The 20,000-nt window shown below is 36.3% G+C and overlaps 1 protein-coding gene across 1 annotated transcript in view; it reads right to left on the bottom strand.

Moving 5' to 3' along the window:
• The window catches only part of LOC106868706 (bone morphogenetic protein 7), a 152,494-nt gene that overhangs the window by 5,578 nt on the left and 126,916 nt on the right, over positions 1-20,000 (bottom strand). The window contains exon 2 of the mRNA XM_014914093.3: positions 9,226-9,365. Coding sequence (XP_014769579.1) covers positions 9,226-9,365 — 140 coding nt within the window. The remainder of the gene's footprint in view (positions 1-9,225; positions 9,366-20,000) is intronic.

The raw sequence follows: 20,000 nt of genomic DNA, 5'->3' as shown, positions 1-20,000 counted from the left end.
TCACACTGAAAGACAGTGCCCCAGCATGGCCTCAGCCTCTAGCTGAAGCCAGTAAAACACACACACACACACACACACACACACACACACACATAGATACATACATACATACATACATACATACATACATACGTACAAACACACATGTTTCTGTTTGTTCCAGTGTGAGCGTATGTATGTTACATTTACTTTTTATTTCTACGCCATTATTTCCACATAGACGTAGTGGTTGTGTGTTTGTGCTGTTGAAAGAGAGAAGGTTATCGCGTTCCGTTGTTGAATGGTCTCATCGATGTCGTTTGGAAAGGGTTTGGAATGCGTATGGATGGTCGAAAAAGAGTGAAGCCAATACTGTGTGGAAAGGATGTATTGTTGGAAACGATAGCCAGTATATGTTCAAGAGTGAGCACATACTGGCTCGCACAGCGAGGGATTTCAGCCACTGGGCCGCGGATCTGCATGGAGCCGTGAATTATCTGTCACTGAGCCGCACAGAACGAATAGATTTTAACATTTCATTTCTATTTTATCGCAGTCTAGAGTGTTTGTGTATTATATTGTATATGTATTACATACGTAATAATATATTATATACTGTGCACTTGATTGTGTTTTGTTACGCATCCCTTGGTCGATAGAAAAATTGTCTACCATAAAACCGGTCTGTGGTACAAAAAAAGGTTGGCGCCGCTGCATTATAAGACTTTAGAATTCAACAAAGCTAGTAAAATATGACACGCGTTTCGACAGTGAGTGTTGATAGAAATTTTTCAGTTGAACTGTGAGATAGACGTTGACTCTAAGCAAGCGATTTCACCAGAAAGCTCTTATCACCGAAAGGTTTTCTAATTTCATATACAACAGCTTTGCTTTCGCTAGAGTTCTCAAGAGGGGGAGACCAATGAAAAGTTGTTTAGAAATTTCGGCTGGGAGCAAATGTGCACATCGGGTGAGGAGACGGGAACCTGGGTTCGTGGAATTTGATAGAAGCTTTGCTGAGACTATGAAATCTTATTTCCATTTATCCTTCTGGGTTCGATTAAATTAATGCTAGAGACTACAGTGATATGATTATTCAACATTTCTTGAAAAAAGTTAGCCTTCTATTTTGATGTATGTTCAGTTTGTTGATAATTCTCTGCGGTGGGTCCTCTTCTATAACGCAATAAAAAGAGACATTAATCTCACAAAACCACCTCGTTTATTCGAATTAAGTAGCAAAACGATATGTTTGCTACTGACATAAAAATGAATGAGTGAAATATGATGCTTTTAAGGGAATAAGAATGAAGAGTTGTGACATCGAATCCTTTCTCAAGGACTTCAGCAGCATTATTATTGTTTTTATAGGTACAAAGCTTGTTGTTTACGGAAAAAAAAAAAAGTTACGGAAAATTATCTTCATCGATTTACATCTGTGATATTTAATCTGACAGAGAATGTAATCTACGACGTTGCATACGCAAATAATTTGCCCCAGTCTCGAAGTTATAACAATATTGGAATACTAGAAGTTGTAATCCAGAAATAGAAACTGAGTCGAATATTTTCTTGAATTTTGTTGAAGCTATTTTACTCGTTAATACCGGAACGTCCCATTCACAACATACAACAATGGTGTTTGTTTAATGTCCTACTAATTTCCTCGTTGCAGATATTTCTCATTATAGATGTTGAACAGAAGAAAATCATCCACACACACACACACACACATACATACACCTAAAGGAGCCTGTATATGGTCATTTTCCTGCTAAAAATTGTAGCCAAATCTCCTTTAAATCCCACCCTGACATTTTAAGAAAAGAAACAACCCGTTAGGTAATGTAGTCCTAGTTACACTTTGAAAAAAAAATGAGTTTTGTGATTGAAATAACTTTGATTATTGCTTTGCTGAAACAAAACTAATTAAAAGAAACAAAAAGAAAATAAGTACTGGGGTCGATTCATTCGACTAAACATTCTTCGAGATGGTGTCCCAGCATGGCTGCAGTCTAATTGACTGAAACAAGTAAAAGATAAAAGATAAAAGATTCATTTGTTCCATCCATTCATCCATCTTTTCCGCCCAGTATTCCTGAGAGGGTCGTGGTGGGTAGAACCCTCAGGCACTTCCTCCATAGGATCCTATCAGAAGCAACCGTCTTTACACTTTCTGGCTGGATTTCCAAACGTGACCACCTACGACTATAGAACTTATTTTATCAACCCTGAAAAAATGAAAAGCAAAACCGACTTCTGCGGAGTTTCAACTCAGACCATAAAGACGGACGAAATGCCAATAAACCTTTTTCCCGACCTGCTAACGATTCTACCGGCTGCCGCTTTTGAAAGGATGGAAGAGAAAGTTCCAGCAGGATTCCATCGCAGAACAAGGAAAGCCGGAGAGAATACCACAGGGCATTGTACTCAACGCTCTAACAACTTCGGTTAATGCTCCGCATAACTAAATCTCATAATAATAATTAAATAATAAGTTTTGCAAAACGCATTAGTACAGATTTTCTGTGGCCTTAATTTAATTTTCTTTCTACAATAGGCACAAGGTCTGAAGTTTGAGGGAGGGAGCAAGTCGATTATATCAACCCTAGTACTTGACTGCTAGTTATTTTATCGACCCAGAAAGGATGAAAGACAAAGCCGATTTCAGCGGAATTTGAACTGAGGACGTAAGGAACTGGAAGAGACACCACTCGATGTGATAATGATTCTGCAAGCTTGCCGCCTTCTGTGGCCTTAGATTGTATTTATAAAAAAATCGCAATGTACTTAGATACACTTTGTGGCTACTGGTATGAAACCAATGACTAACAGGTTTCTTTGAGATAATTAACTAGGCGAGATTGATAACAATTTTTCTCTTTTCTCTTAGATATGACAAAATGTCAAATATGATTCCCGACATTGATTTCTAAACACGATAAAAATGTGAACAATTAAAAAAAGAATAGAAAGAAAGAAGATAAGGAAAATGTATTCACACAACCAATGGAAAGGGCCTTCTTCATATGTGGGGGACAGGCTCTTTTTCTATTGGTCAGAAATTTAAAAAAATAAAACGAGAATAATATATACTAGCAAACATATATGTACATATATATTTACACGCATATATAAATACACGCATAGATATGCACACACGCAAACACATACATTTATACATAAGTACATAGATTCTTTTATTCTTTTATTTGTTTCATTCATTTGACTGTGGCCATACTGGAGCATCGCCTTGAAGGATTTTACTTGAACAAATCGACCTCAGAACATTTTTTAAAGCCTAGTACTTATTCTATCGATCTCTTTTGCCGAACCGCTATGTTGCGGAGGCGTAATCACACCTACACCGGTTGTCAGGCGGTGATGGGGATGGTGGTGGGGGATGGAAACATAGACACACACAGGTATATTCATATATACATACATATACGACGGGCTTCTTTCAGTTTCCGTCTACCGAACCCACTCACAAGTAGACACTTGCCCAAGACTCTACGCAGTGGGACTGAACCCGGAAACATGTGGTTGGGAAGCAAGCTTCTTATTTCTTTATTGCCCACAAGGGGGCTAAACATAGAGGGGACAAACAAGGACAGACAAAGGAATTAAGTCGATTACATCGACCCCAGTGCGTAACTGGTACTTATTTAATCGACCCCGGAAGATGAAAGGCTTAGTCGACCTCGGCGGAATTTGAACACAGAACATAAAGACAGACGGAATACCGCAAAGCATTTCGCCCGGCTTGCTCACGACTCTACCAGTTCGCCGCAAGCTTCTGACCACACGGCCACGCCCGCGCCTATGCCACACAGTCACGCCTAGATACAAATATACGCATATCCACATAAAGGCATATGTTCTAATATACAACTTATAGTTAAAAATGACAAAAATAAACAAATCTTTTACTTCTTTCAGTCATTAGACTACGACCATGCTGGGGCACCATCTTGAAAAATTTCTAGTCGAATGAATTGATTTCATTGCTTTTTTTTTTTCCAAGTCTGATATTTGTTCTATCGATTTCTTATTCCGAAATGCTATGTTAGGGAGATGTAAACACACCAACACCGGTTGTCAAGCAGTTGGGGGAGACACACATGCACATATATATATGTTTATAAACGACGGGTTTCTTTTTTTTTTCCCTCTACCAAATCTACACACAAGGCTTGGGTTGACCCGAGGCTATAGTAGAAGACACTTGTGCAAAGTGCCACAAAGCTGGACTGACCCCAGAGCCAAATGACTGGGAAGCAAACTTCTTACCATAGAACCATTATTTTTGACTTAGACACAAGGTTGGCTATTTTGTGAGAGGGTTTCTAGTCTAAACCATCGATCCCGTCATTAACCCGTACTTTATTTATTGACCCTGAAAGGATAAATGTTTGGTGAACCTCAGCGTGATTTGAACTCAGAACGTAAAGAGCTAGAAAATAGTCATTTGAACTTTGAGCCACTGAATTAATCCAGTGAGTATCTATCTCTTTACCCGCTACTCAGTTATCAAGCCAAACTTTAAGTACAGAGCAGGAAAAACAAATTACTACCAAGTAGCCAACCAACCATTCACGCACACGCACCCATACTCAAATACACAATCGCACACAAAACATAGACAACACACATATCATATATGTATCTTGTAGTTTAAACATAGCCTATTTCATATGTAAAAGGAACTAAACACGCACACCCACACGCACGCACGCACACACACACACACGCACATACACACACACACACGCACGCACGCACGCACACACACGCACACACATACATATACCTCTCTTTTCTCTCCCTGCATACATACATAGGTGAGTGTGTGTGTGTGTGTGTGTGTAGTGGGAAATGGGAAAAGAAAAAAAGAGAAAAAATAAGGAAAAGCAACAACAACAAATGATAATAATAATAATAATAATAATAATAATAATAATAATAATAATAATAAAAGAAATGAATCATACCTAAAAGCCTAAACTATTGAGGCGAGACCCGTCAAGTTTAGATGAAGTAGGCGTTTCTTGATGACAATCAAACGCCCATATATATGATTACAAGCACACACAGACACACACACCTTTAGTGTGTGTGTGTGCTCGCGCGCGCACGTGCAGTTGTGTGCATGAATGTATGTGAAACGGTGGCGATGGATCTCCGTCGTTCGACCAACCATATAGCCTGTTCATGAATCAACGTTTAAATGGCTGAGTCTCGCGCACGTGTATCCTTTTACTCAGATAGAATCACCGCGACAAAGTATGTATGACAGGACTGCAGCCTTTGACGTATAGTTACTATTCAGTTAGAATGGGTTTCTGTACAGTTTCCGTCTACCCAGTTTCACTCACATATATATACAGAGAGAGAGAAAGAGAGAGAGAGAGAGAGAGATGTATATAGATAGATATACAGAGAGAGAGAGAGAGGCTAATATAAATATTTTTGTGCGTGTGTGTATTTATGCGTGCGTGCCCGCGCGTGTATGTTTGTATGTTATTATGTATGACTAGGCAAGCTTTATAAATAAAACCGCTTGCAGTAGACATCACTAGTTCAAATGAAATGTCCAGAGATACTAACTAGACAGCTCTTCAGATACCAGCCAATGAGAGAGCCTCTGTAGAGAAAATAGCCAAATCCTCTCTAGATACTGAGGCAAGCAAAAGAATATATACGATAAAGTGGTTAATAAGATGGTGTAGTTGAAGCTGGAACACCTTTGATCAAAGATCTGCTGAATGCTGAAGCAGAGCTGATCTCATGTTTAGCAACAACAAACAGCTCTGTACACGATTCCCGTGGTCTCTTAACTTGCTATTTTAGAATAGAAGTTTACTTGAAGTTCTTTATTGAGTTTGAGGGAAAAAAATAAACGTCTTTGATCGTAGTTCTGTTCTTTTAAGAACATGCAATATTGTCATAGACAGGCCAATGAGGGATCTCTTAGTGGTTGCTCGATGTGTTAGAACTACTACACAGATATGCCTCATTTGTCGAGAATTTTTGGTGATAATAGCTCGCTAAGATTAATTATGATGTACTCTGTCGGGTACGTATGTATTTTCTGACATTTAAATACTCATACACACATACATACTGTGTGTGATTGTGTGCGCGCGCGCGTATGTGAATATGTATGCATGAATGGATGGGTGGATAGATGGAAAAAGGGATGTGTATGTATATATGTTGGAGAGTATGTATGTATGGACGTATATATGTTGGAGAGTATGTATGTATGGACGTATATATGTTGGAGAGTATGTATGTATGGACGTATATATGTATTTTTCTGTGTTGGGGTGTCTGTATAGATCTCCTCACTTTAAGATTACTGGGAAAAAGAGTAGAGGAATTAAAAACAAAATATGATTTCGGGAGACAGACTTAGAGTTTGGGTGTTCTTTATACAAAATATCTTCAGTGCTTAATATATAAATTGTTCACATTAGAGTATGTGACACACGTGTTTACATTTTGCTCTTCGTTCAAATGGTAAGAAATTGATAACAAATAAGAACTATTTCATTTCATGAGAAGCAAAAAGAAAAAAATGACATTAAATCAAGGATTTACATGTCAAATACAGATTTGAATTGTATTAGGCAGCCATCATTGACTTGTAGAGTAGGGAGTGAGCAGTGTGAGAAAATATCGAGTTTCGACTTAAAAGATCTAGGTTTTGTGTTTATTCATTTAATTTGGACAGTGGCTCGTAAAAAACGTTTTATTTGTATGATGGTTTATTTACTGATTCCCGATTCAATGGAAGACGTACGGCTTACTTCAACAACAACAAGAAAGTAACAACAACAGCAACAAAAAACTATCACAAGACAATAAATTATATTTCTGTGCCATTATGAAAAAGAAGTAACATGTTATTGCGATAGTCGCGAGAGTTGGTAGGACAGTTATGGTATGAATTTAATGGTAGATATAAAGCAACGATTTGGCAAAGTTGTTTGAGAGTCGGACTCAATGCCTCGCGATCATTGTTCCAGTTCTCTTGAGCTCTGAGTTCAAAATCTGCTGGGGTTAGCCCTGCTTTTCATCTCCTTCAGAGTCGATAAAAATTGCCAATAAACTGCAATGCATTATTGGCAGAATTGTAAGAACCTTGTCCTGGACGCTCTCCCCTATTTGTTCAAACTCTTTGCTTTCTGAGTTCAAATCCCTCTATAGCCTTCTTGTCACTCAGTTTGTCACCACCACCTGGCATTTTGAGTGCTTTTAGAGGAGTCCATTGTATTGTAAGCATTCTGGTCAGGCTTCAGGTTTGAGGATACCTTCCTCCATCCCACCAGTCTTGAAGATCCTGTAAAGAGTCATAAGTTCTGCCTTCTTCCCTGATTTAAATACAAAAGTTACTCTTCCGTGAAATGGCGGGGTGAGTAGCTCGAAATGGAAAGTCTTTTTTTTCTCTGATGAAACCGTGATATCTCATAATCAAATATGCTGTATGTGCAGAAATGGCGGTGGATTGGCAAAAAGAAGAAGAGTCTGGTGGTACATAACCATTTCGATACCACTGACCCCTTTTCATTCAAACGAATTTTTTCACGGACTGCGGGCTTCCGAAAAACCTACTGCAATAAACCGATTTTATTGATTTAACTCGTTTTCCTAATTTTATGTTGAAATATATATATAACTGAATAAGCATATGCAACTAAATACTTATGCAGTTTATACTACAGTTTTTTTTAAGTGCTGAACATATTCTTCTGTACTACCTTGCTGGACCCGCCAGAGGTTTGTGGACCTCAGACTGGAAACCACTGAGAGAGTAGAATAGAAGTGTCTTACGATATTTATTTGCGTTACTCTGTTTTCTGTTCAAATTTCGGTGAGGTCGAGTTTGTTTTCAGCAATCAGGGGTAGATAAAATAAGTACGACTAAAGTACCAAGACTGGTTTAATCGATTGCTCCTATCTCTTCTAAGATAGTGGTAGCTTAGTAGCTTTTGTTGTAGAAATCATTATATATTCAAAGGACCCCTTTGAAGAAGTCAATAGAACATTCGTTCACATACCTGTGAGATGGTCGTCTTAACTCTCAAATAGTCGCCTCTACATACCTATACTCAGGCATTTTGTGAAGGCATGGTTTTACCATTGCAGTTAGCGAAGGCATTGTACAACATATGAGCGTTTCTTTAGCTTACACTTTTATAGTGCTTTCCGTGATGCCCTGTCACTTCGGTGCGCTTCGGGACTTTACTTCACGAGATGGATTTGCTCCAAAATACAAGACCTGAAAATAAAACCATCTAGTCACCGCCTACTCATTATGTACCAAGCGGCTAAAGGACTCACAGAACATAATAGTACATAAGAAAGTAAAATAATTCTTCCACGAAGTATTATGTTTTTTAGAACCTGTCCAGAATGGTCCCCCGGATTTGTTCGAATAATGAAAATAATATTAATAACATGCTACCGTTTTGTCCCTCACATATTTATTTCCAGTTAGCTTATTAATGTTTTATGAATGAAATATGTCAGCAGTAACTTATCCATCATTTTTCATGTGAATGGTGGCTTTAATTATCTAATTAATTCTATTTCCTTCGTAAACAAATTTATAATCTCGAACATTTATTTTATGATTTTTACCTCATTATTTCGCTAAGTACATTCAGGTTTATACTTCGTCGAAAACGTTAGAATAAGACAAAACAAGCTTAGAATTGTTTTCCAGATTTCTTGGATTAATTAAAATAACATTATTCATAATAATATCACTTAAAATTTCAGGATATCTATCTATCTATGAAGAATTACTATGAACTTTCACTTTTCCGATTTTTCTATTTTTCATCTTAATTTATAGATATATTCATTACTCATTCATGAATGACTATTTTACAAAAGCTTTTTACACCATCTTTTATTTCATTGCTCCAGGCAATACATATTTCTCTTAAAGACTTAATTATAACTTTTATCACATCATATTTTTCTGATCTTAATTTTCTAATCATACTACACATCAATTAAGAATGTACATCTGGTTGCTTCAAACTAACAAGGCCATCAACCCTAACAATCTGCCTTCATTAACTTCAAATAATGCCTTCCACTAGAGCTAACCTGGCGGAACGCATATACATGCATGCATGCATACATGCATTCATAATACATATTTACACATACGCATACATACATATTAACACATAAATGCACCTACGCTGATGACAAAGAAGTACTTACCGTAACTAAATGAGATTTAAGTATATTTGGTTGAACAGTTTTGGGTCGCAATTTAAATATATGGAACTCCGCTTGTAAGATATTTTCTTTACGTTCCAGAAACGATACGTTATAATAGAAGTGCATTTGATGTCGATAATCTGCGAACATAAAAAGAGGCCAAGGAATTACGCATCAACTATTTGCAATTGACAAGTTATAAAAATATATAAATAAATAATTGTTATTTTCACTCTGTACAGCGAGTTCTTAAATGATGAGTTGCAAGTTTACTCTTAATACGTTCTGGCACATTCGAATGCAAATATGCTAGTCGCTGGTGTGTATGTCACAAGAGAACAACTTGTCCTTTTTAGGACGTCAGTGTGTTCATAATACACTTGGCTCATAAATATAGAAATAAAATATAAATGACAGACACACAACACAAAAGAACCAAGTGAGGCTGGCAACATGGACCTGGTTAGAAGGCATTCGTTAGTGGTTTAATAATAATGCAATATTCACAGATGTAAATGATATACTTCGTGAAAGATTTGAATATTCCACTACCTGGAATAAGAGTGAAAATGTTTGAATTTATTGGTGATATTGGAATATTTTTTGTAAGGAAGGGAAAATAACTTAGTGAATTGTTCATGATACTATAAACTTTGCCTTAATATTATAAAATTACTTTCATTATCAGATTCATAGAAGGTGGCGAACTGGTAGGATGGTTACCGCGTCAAACAAAATGATTAGGTGGCCTTTCTCCCGGTTCTTTACGTTCTGAGTTCAAATGGCTTCGAGTCGACTTTGCCTTTTATCCTTTCGAGGTCGATGAAATAAATACCATTTGAGCATTGGGATCGATGTAAACGACTTACCTCCTCCCCTGAAATTGCTGGCCTTGTGTCAAGATCTGAAGTAATAATTAAATTCATATATGATCCTTTATCACTAAGTTTTAAGAATGTGCAAGTTACTGCATATGTGAATTGGAGTGAAGAAAGTCGAGAAGAGATGGACAATCTGGACCAAAGCAAAACCAAGACAGAAATGGACAGAACCGAACAGATTCGAACAAAGTAGGACAACCCGAAATGTGTAGATTTAATGTGTGCTTAAAATAATGTAGCGTGAAGAAGAAAAGAAACGAATAGAAACGTTAAGTAATGCCGAATGATGCCGGTGTCAAGTATCTTAGACCAAAACAAACAAGACAGAATTGGTTGCGTTGAACAGGTCAGTATTTCATAATACAAGAGGGATACAAATTGGACACTTCGTCTTCATGTAGTTGCTGTTTAGCCACAAAGTTAGCTTTAATTGAGCAGACTTATGATGACAGGCAATCAAGCGATGATCATCTAATTCTTTATTTCGGCAAATATTGTATCTGGAACAACGATTTCTAATGTGTCGTTTCTCTTTTTATGATGGTGGTGTGTGATGTGTGTGATGTGAGCGAGAACTGAGTGCTATTTCCTGCAGTTCGACTGACCACATACAAGCGCTTTTGTTGACTCATTCAGCTTCATATATATATCTTATCTGAAACAAACTGAGAAGAAACAGTTCTTGTCTGAACTGCATTAGTTAGATCGACTTGCTTAATATTCCTCCGAGTGATTGCAAGTCGACGACTGCAAGAAAAACCAAGAAGGGGATTCCAGAGAGCTACCATTCGGAGGAGGAAGGAATGGGAATAATGTTTAGTGTAGAGGATAGGAAGATCACCTTATGGATAGTAAGAGAAGAAGAGACAAGTTGCTGAGAAGTGATTGAATAAGAGCAGCACAAATCCAGCCAGTTTTGATGAACAGTGACCACTGTAGTTACGGTTGAGTGCATTGGTGAGTTACTTCAAGTCGAGTAGCCCTTCTTGTGTGCTCTCTAGGATGACTGTGAGTTTAGCAGTAACACTGTCCTTCTATGTGTGAAAGCAATACTTCATTGGGAATCTTAATTGATTCTTGTACAGGAATTTGTAGATGATGAAAGATATGTTTCCTAGCCTCAAAAAGCCAGTCTTTCTCATTCAGTTTTTGCCACGTTAAAGATGTGCTCAGTAAGATCGATCCTTAGTAATAATGTGATTTAGCATTTTAGCAACGTTGAGGTATCTAACTGCGAGCTGTAGGGTGGTGCGTTAATATAATCTTGAATAAGGAATGGGTCAGTGATTTTCCCTTCAAGTGGTGTTGCAACCAATACGTTGCAATCAAACAAGGAAAGCATCAGTCAAATTTATAGTTTTGTCGTTGCTTTCTTAAAGAATTGTAGCTGCCATGCAGTACTTATTTGGAGAATTCTGAACTGGACCGTTAGAGAGTTAAATGGGTTATCCATAGGCTAAATGTAACGTCAGTAACAAGAAGAAATGCTGATCTTGCTTTCAACTAACCCCATTCTTAGCTGGGTGTCCAGTACCCTGTTGACTCGGTCATCTGTCCCCTCAAGAAGAGTATAACACTGAAAAACAAATATATTGAGCAAACGAAATACACCAAATTCAACCAGTGAACTGAGCTGAAAAGAACCATTCTGAATAGATGAACTTAATGGAACAGAGCAGTGTGAATTCTATCGCAGTTTTTAATGTAAAACCAACAGAGACGAAGCACTATGAAGAGTAAAAAAAGGTGTTTAGAGGGTATCAGTAACACAATCTATATGATAGAAAACCTATTAATCATTGCCAGCAATAAAAGAAGAAAAAAAAGGACAACTCAAAATAAGATTTTAAAAGCTCGCAAAGGAGGTGTTAACACGTGTCAAAACAGGCTGCCAGTTGGTCGCCCCCTGACAACAATGTTGCTGGAAGTTGAAGGCGAGGAAAGGGTGATGAGTGGAACAACAACAGCATTGGAGGAGAATTAGAAGAGAGAGAAAGATAGGGGATGAGATCAAAAGGAAAAGAGATTCTTTAATCATTACCATCACATATATATATACATATATATTATATATATATATATATATATATATATATATATATATATATATATATATATATATAAAGAATATATATATATATATATATATATATAAAGAATATATATATATATATATATATATATATATATATATAAAGAATATATATATATATATATATATATATATATATATATAAAGAATATATATATATATATATATATATAAAGAATATATATATATATATATATATATATATATATATATATATATATATATATATATAAAGAATATATATATATATATATATATATATATATATATATATATATATATATATACATATATATATATATATATATATATATATATATATATATATATATATATATACATATATATACATATATATATATATATATATATATATATATATACATATATATATATATATATATATATATATATATATATATATATATAATATATATATATATATATAATATATATACATATACACACATATATATAAACATATATATACATATATATACATATATATATATATATATATATATACACATACATATATATATACACATAGACACACACACACACACACACACACACACACACACACACATATATATATATTTATATATGTATATATATATATATATATATATATATATATATATATATATATATACGCACGCACGCACACACACACATACGTACATACAGTGTGATACAGTATGTATGAGTGTGCACGTACGCGCTTTCACATGTGTGTGTATGTGGTTCTACATTTTGTAATAAAGTGGGGTGAAAATATACAAAGCCAATGTAAAACTAAATAAGAAATTAATGCGATAGCCTAATAAGATACGAACCCATGTCTCCTTATCTCTTTAGCTGATGCTTCGGTCTAATTACTGTGTATCAAATCTCTTATTAATACTATAATATATACAAATTGTATGTATGTATGTATGTGCACGGTGCCATAGTATATACGTGTACAATAATTTTGTAATAATTTTGAATACTAAACAAGAGTATTTGTTTTCGTTCATTGTTTTTCGAGGTTGCAGCAGATTCTAACTCGAAATATATTCCTCTTTATTCTTTTCTACTCTAAGCAGAAGGACCGAAATTTTGGGGGAGAGCGCCAGTCGGTTAGATCGACTCCAGTACGCAACTGGTACTTAATTTATCGACCCCGAAAGGAAGGAAGGAAGGCAAGGTCGACTTCGGTGTAATTTGAACTCAGAACATAAAGACAGACGAAATACCGCAAAGCATTTCGTCCGGCATGCTACCGTTTCTGCCAGATCGCCGCCTTGTATTCCTCTTTATTCTGACAGTGAAAGGGCGGCGATATGGCAGCATCATTAGAACTCAGAATACATACTTAGCGGCTTAACTGCATTTCTCCTGGCTTTAGGTTTTGAGTTCAAATACCACCGATCTGTACTTTTCCTTTCATCCTTTCGAAATCGATGAAATAAGTACCAGTTGAACAATGGTAGTCAATGTAACCGACTGCCCCTCCCTCTTAATTCCAGGTCTTGTACTCATAGTGGAAAGAGCTATTCTGACACTGAAATTAATCATCTTCAAGTAATTCGTCCAAGTCTTTAGTATTTCACTGTTTGTAATTTTATCATTCCTAACAGCTATTACTTTCAACAATAGATTATATCTCCTACTTCGAATTAGTAATACAGTAATCCTTCGCCATATCGCGGTTCACCTATCGTGGTTTATTATTTATGCTTACGTCGATTCCTCCGTGGTGTTGTTTTGCATTTATAATAAAATAAATATATACAAATTTTAAAAAAGAATAAAAAATATACAGTACAGTACTGTTTCTACTTCGCGGGTTTTCACCTATCGCGGGGTGTTTTGGAACGTCACACGATAGTCGGGGGCTTACTGTATATAAATCTGAACAATTCGTTGATTACGTTTAAAAGCGACTTTGTACAATTTACACTCGGATCCTGGTTTACTCAGACTAATGAATAATGATAGATCAATACTGTATATCCGGCACATAAGTTGATTTAGAATATAATGTGAACATTCAAACATTTTAACTCTTTTTTTTTTCAAATCCTGCAGCATTTCATAAGGAATTTTCGGTCCTCCAAAATTTCCTTGGACCTACCATTTTGGCTGTAAATTTTGGTCTGAAAAGTCCGACTTGTATGCTGGAAAATACGGTAATTACACCGTGGTGTCATCAACAGCGACATGACTTTCATTCCTTCCCTCTAGGTTACTTTAACTTTTTAGTGGCTTTTGTATATCTGCTTCAATACGTTGTTGTGTTCAGAGTTATTTAGTGAACTCCACAATCCCAGCAACCATCTACTCCGAGTATATTTACTTTACTGAGTTCGATCCCCACTGAGATATTAGTCCACCGAGTCAAAATCTCAATTATCACTTATAAAATTTAGTGGAGCAGCAGGATTTCCATCCCCACCATTAACTTCAGTTTCACGTTGAACTTGATGTTGGTGAGAGTTTTGCTGAAAAAATACCCGTCTTCAGAGCTTTTAACTTCATTTACCATAATTAATAGCCACCAGGCTGAAGAATAGCGACAGACTCTTTGTCACAAAAATAGACAGTGGAAGCAATCTTTACAATGGATCAATGATAGTTGAAACCGACCTACAGACGGTAACATATGATATAATTTCACATGTCAGCAAATTGGGAACACTGAAAAGGATCATAGCAAGAACAAAGCTATAAGGACACAGAAGGGATCTGGAACGACAAGAGCTTAATATGGAAGTCGAAACCGCTGTAACATTAGAAGAAACTACATATGCCATCAATAAAATAGGGTACTAGGAAGCAACGGGGTACGATGGAGTTACTAATGTTTGGATTAAGACTCTTGTTAGCACCCATAAAGACCTATCATTGGCTTGTAATAACATCCTGAAAGCCCTTGATTCATACTTGAAATGGCCTACGGAAGGATTAACATATCTCCTTCCTGAGACAAATGAGACTACAAACTCTCAAAATGACAGGCCTATAACCTACCAGCCCTCACATCTATTATAACAGAAAGGATTTACATATTTCTCAAAAGAAAGACAAGCTGCTATCAAAAGAAAAAGAAAGGTGCCGAAAAGGAAGTTATGGCTGTAAAGTTTAACTGTTAATCAACGAAGCCATCTAAGAAGTGAAGAGTAGAAGAAAGGAAGAATCTCTCCACAGCATGGGTAGATTGCAAGAAAACTTATGACAGAATTCCCCCCGTAGCTGGATTCAAAGAGCCTCGAAATTTATATGATCTGTCAAACCATCACTGATTTCATTAAAACCAACATGAAGGCATGGAAGACCACCCTCCACCTGAGCTATGAGAAATGCATACTGACATCAAACTTGTAAATATTAAATGTGTAATATTCCAAGGGGATGGCATTCAACAAATTGGATACCTCAACATAGTAAAAACATTCAGTGATGACATCAGTGTGGAATTTGGCCAAGATAAATGTGCAAAAGCCACCCTCAAACGTGGGAAACTGACTAGCACCAGCAATGTAGAACTTGATGCCACAACCGTCATAAAAGAATTATAACATGGAGGCACTTATAAATACCATGGGGTCAATGAAGGTGACGGAACACAACCCTCCTTAATGAAGGAAAATAATTAGAAAAGAGGAGCCAGAATGATGCCCAGATCTGAATTGAATGCTTCTATCAAATTTGAAGCCGTCAACACTGGCTGTGCCAGTTGTAACTTCCAGCTTCAACATAATCAACAGGACAATGAACCATCTGAGCAGACTAGACGTCAAAACACTGAAAATGCTAACAGTGAAGAAAGTGTACCACCCAAAACCAGATACTGACAGACTTCCAATAAGAAACAGTGGCCATGGCCTTATCCAGCTACAACTAGCATACAAAACCACCATCGATGGACTGGACAAGTATCTTGAGAGAACAGAAGACTCTCTCCTTCAAATAGTCAAGGATCATGATGAAGGGGAAAATAATTAAGTGCAAAATGAAAGGAAAAGGCAATGTACGGGAAACATGCAAAAAGAATAAAGGATGCTGACGTAGACCATCACATGATACGCCAGTGGCTCAGAGCAGCTGGCCTTAAAGCAGAAACAGAACGCACCGACCCTAATTCAGGCTCTGTGACAAGGTCGAAGAAACAGCAGACCACCTTGTCTCGGGCTGCCCAGAACTTACTAAGTCATAACAAGGCAACAACATACATGCACTGGAAGGCCTCCAAAGAATATAAACATTAAAACTAACGAGAAATGGTATGAATATCGATCAGTTATGGAAAATGAGAACACCAACATACTATACTTATTCATACAGACCGGGAAGTAACAGCAAAACGTCCGGACATCATTATCAAGAAGAAAAAAAAAAAAGAAATGCCTAATAGTATAGGTGGCAATACCATCAGAGAGTACAGCACCAAAAGTCACTGAAAAATTATCAAACTACAAAGACTTAGAGATAAAAATAAACCGGAATGCTGAAGAAATACCTATCGTTGTTGGTACTCGAGGGCCTATCAGGAAAGGAATGAATAAGTTCACATACAGACTGCCTGGTAACATCAACGTCCCAAAAATCAGCATCCTGGAAACAACCCACATACTCAAAAAGGTGCTCTCCATTAAACAGTAACAACAGCCTGTTTGATGCCTTAGAACCATTTATTGGATCCAGGCTCCATGAAGAAGGAAGAGCAACAGGAATCAGTAAATAATAATAATGATAATAATAATAATAATAATAATAATAATAATAATAATAATAATAATAATAATAATAATTCTCCAAATATTGACAAGATGCACCACATATGCTATTTAGTTTGATGTTGCATACCCCTTTAACCCACGAATAATCAAGAAAGAAGGCGGAAAAATGAATACAACCCTCTTAAGTATGAAATAGTCTGGCTATGGAAAATGAAGGTGGAGATAGTGCCAATTATTGTTGGGTCCTTGGGAATAGCTTCAGAAGGAATCAAGGGGAATATAAATGAAATTGGAATAGGGTACCCAGTAGAACTGTTACAAAAGGTTTGCCTCCTTGACACGGCCAGAATAATCAGGAAATTATTAGAGAGCTGAAAAGAACGAATAGCATGGTATCATAGGCTGCACGTAGCAAGCCCGCTACGCATGCACGACTCCAGGAGCTCCAACAAAACCTGTGATAAAGGGAAATAATAATAATAACAATAATAATAATAATAATAATAATAATGATAATAATAATAATGATGATGATGATGATGATGATGATGATGTTTAAGGTTAGAATAAAAAAGATAGAATTAGCACATATTAAACGATGCAATAGTTTAAGCTAGAATATTTTATACTAAAAACGTTTATTTAAAAGAAGTCTAGTGAAAATATTATATATATAATACCTGATGTACATGATCTCAGCCCACGTATCGGGGAGGGCTGCTTTTAGCTATTCTTTGGAGAATTCAAGGAAAGCCCTTTTAATTTTGGCAATGCACACATAGTTCAACTTTCTTCTCTTGCGCGCGTGTATGACAGCTTGGAATAGAGACGCGTTCGATTGCTTAACATAACATTTTCACATACTCTATTGTTTCATTTAAATTCCCAATAGAACTTTCACTCGAATCGCTACCATTGATAAATATGTAAATACTCTCATTTAGCAAAATATGTGCATGCATGAACGTGTTGCTAATGTTATTGTCAAAAGCGTCGCAACAATCGTTCTCGCCAATATCAAGTATACGGAAACTTTTTTTCTTTCAAAATGTGTGTACTCCGTTGTACAGTATTTTTGGTAAAATTTCTTTTTGTTTTATCTATTTCCGATGCAATTGTTAAAGTGTTTTCTTTGGTAGTGGCGGTGGTGGTGTGCATGTGTGTGTGTGTATGTGTGTGTGTGTGTGTGTGTGTGTGTGTGTGTGTGTGTGTGTGTGTGTCTGATTAACCATACCTCTCGACGACATCTTGCGTCGAGTGTATGCAATTTAAAGAAAAACACTTTCAAAATCTTTTTCTGACACATTGAGTGAACAACATCAGAAATATACTTCTCAGCATCCATTGTACAGGTTCAATGCGATACGATTAAAAGGGGGGAAAAAAACATCCAATTTTTTAAAACAATCAACAAAAGTTAATTAAAACTCAGGAACCGTGCAGGATTCTTTTCGTCAGGACAAGAAGCAACAATTTCACAACTGCTGCTGCTACTACTACTACTACTACTACTACTACTACTACTACTACTACTAATAATAATAATAATAATAATAATAATAATAATAATAATGATAATAATAATAATAATAATAATAATAATAATAATAATAATAATAATAACAATAATAATAATAATAATAATAATAATGATAATAATAATAATAATAATAATAATAATAATAATAATGATGATGACTTCTTTTATTAGCCACAAGGGCATAGATGAGGGGGCATCACAAGAACAGACAATTTGTGTGAGGATTTACATAAAAGATGGAGAGAAAAAATGGAAAAGACAGTGAAATGCGAAAAAATATAAATAGGGTACAAAGTCTGTGATAATATAAATGATGCAGCCTCCTGGCATAAGAGAAACTTCAGCTAGAGCCACTCAATGAACCCCACAGATCCAGGATTTCTCCGACCAACAAAGCCCTCTCTCCTGCTTTCCAATCTCCAGGCGCATACTTAGAGTAGGGTCAATCACTTTAACCATTTCTGCCAGTCACCCATCTTTTCACAAATTCACTGGAAAGTAGCACTTCGCTTTTCACTCTCACTTTCCTTTCCAATTGGAACTTTAAGTTAATGAATGCTTGACCGAAGAGGAAGGTGTCTTTCCTCAACTCAATCCTATCAGCACATAACCTCTTTCGATAGTAGGATTCATCCACACAAGATAACAGCTGTTCGACAACTCCACAAGTCAGCAATACTCGGACACTGCACAAGTGCATGTAGAACGGTTTCCTCGCTCTGCGTGCATCTCGAGCAGTCCCGCGTGACAGAGCTCCCGTGCCTGCAAAGTTTATCTCGAATTGGCTGTGCTCCTCGGTAGCACTGCCAAGCCAGGGATTTCTGTGAGTAATTCATGGTAGTACCAGGGCCGAAAGTACTCCGAAATAGACCCAGTTAGTTCATCCCCGTCGACGCCTGGAGTTTCCCCAAGAACGTCATCGCTGTTACTCACCATTAGATTTCTTTATTGCTGCCGTAGATCTTCCACCAATGATAATAACAATAATCGGCCTAAACACCAACTTGAACATCTCTGATGACTGGATGTTAAAACTTGTCTTAAAGCATGAAAATAAGATAACATCATACTCAGTTACAAAACAGGCAAAGAAATATCTAAGTGAATTCCAAATACAACAAATCCCAGAATCAGCACAGAAAAAGCCAAGCAAAACCCGTGTTAAAACTACTGCCTTATGTATTCTTACTGATAAATTGCCAAAAAAACCTCTCAATAGCAAACACCCAAAGGGAGCTAATAACACCGATGAGATAATTGAAAAGAACAAATAACATGGTACTGTATGCTGCAGATAGCAGCCCCGCTACGCGCGCAAGACTCCAAGAGTTCCAAGAAAATCTGTGCTTATAATAACAACAACAATAATAATAATGATAACAACAACAACAATAATAATAATAATGATGATAATAGTGTAAAATTTTAAAAGGTTTGATGTAATTCTTTACAAAAGTAAATCGCTTAACTGTCTTTGTCGAGTTCAAAATGAAAAGTCATAAAACTTCAAAATTATAGAAATTCAAATCCAAAAT

The sequence above is a fragment of the Octopus bimaculoides genome, chromosome 5 (assembly GCF_046866305.1).
Source record: "Octopus bimaculoides isolate indiv1 chromosome 5, ASM4686630v1, whole genome shotgun sequence".
Lineage (NCBI taxonomy): Eukaryota > Metazoa > Mollusca > Cephalopoda > Octopoda > Octopodidae > Octopus > Octopus bimaculoides.
Note: the sequence above shows the minus strand (reverse complement) of the source record. Positions and strands in the feature narration are given on the sequence as shown.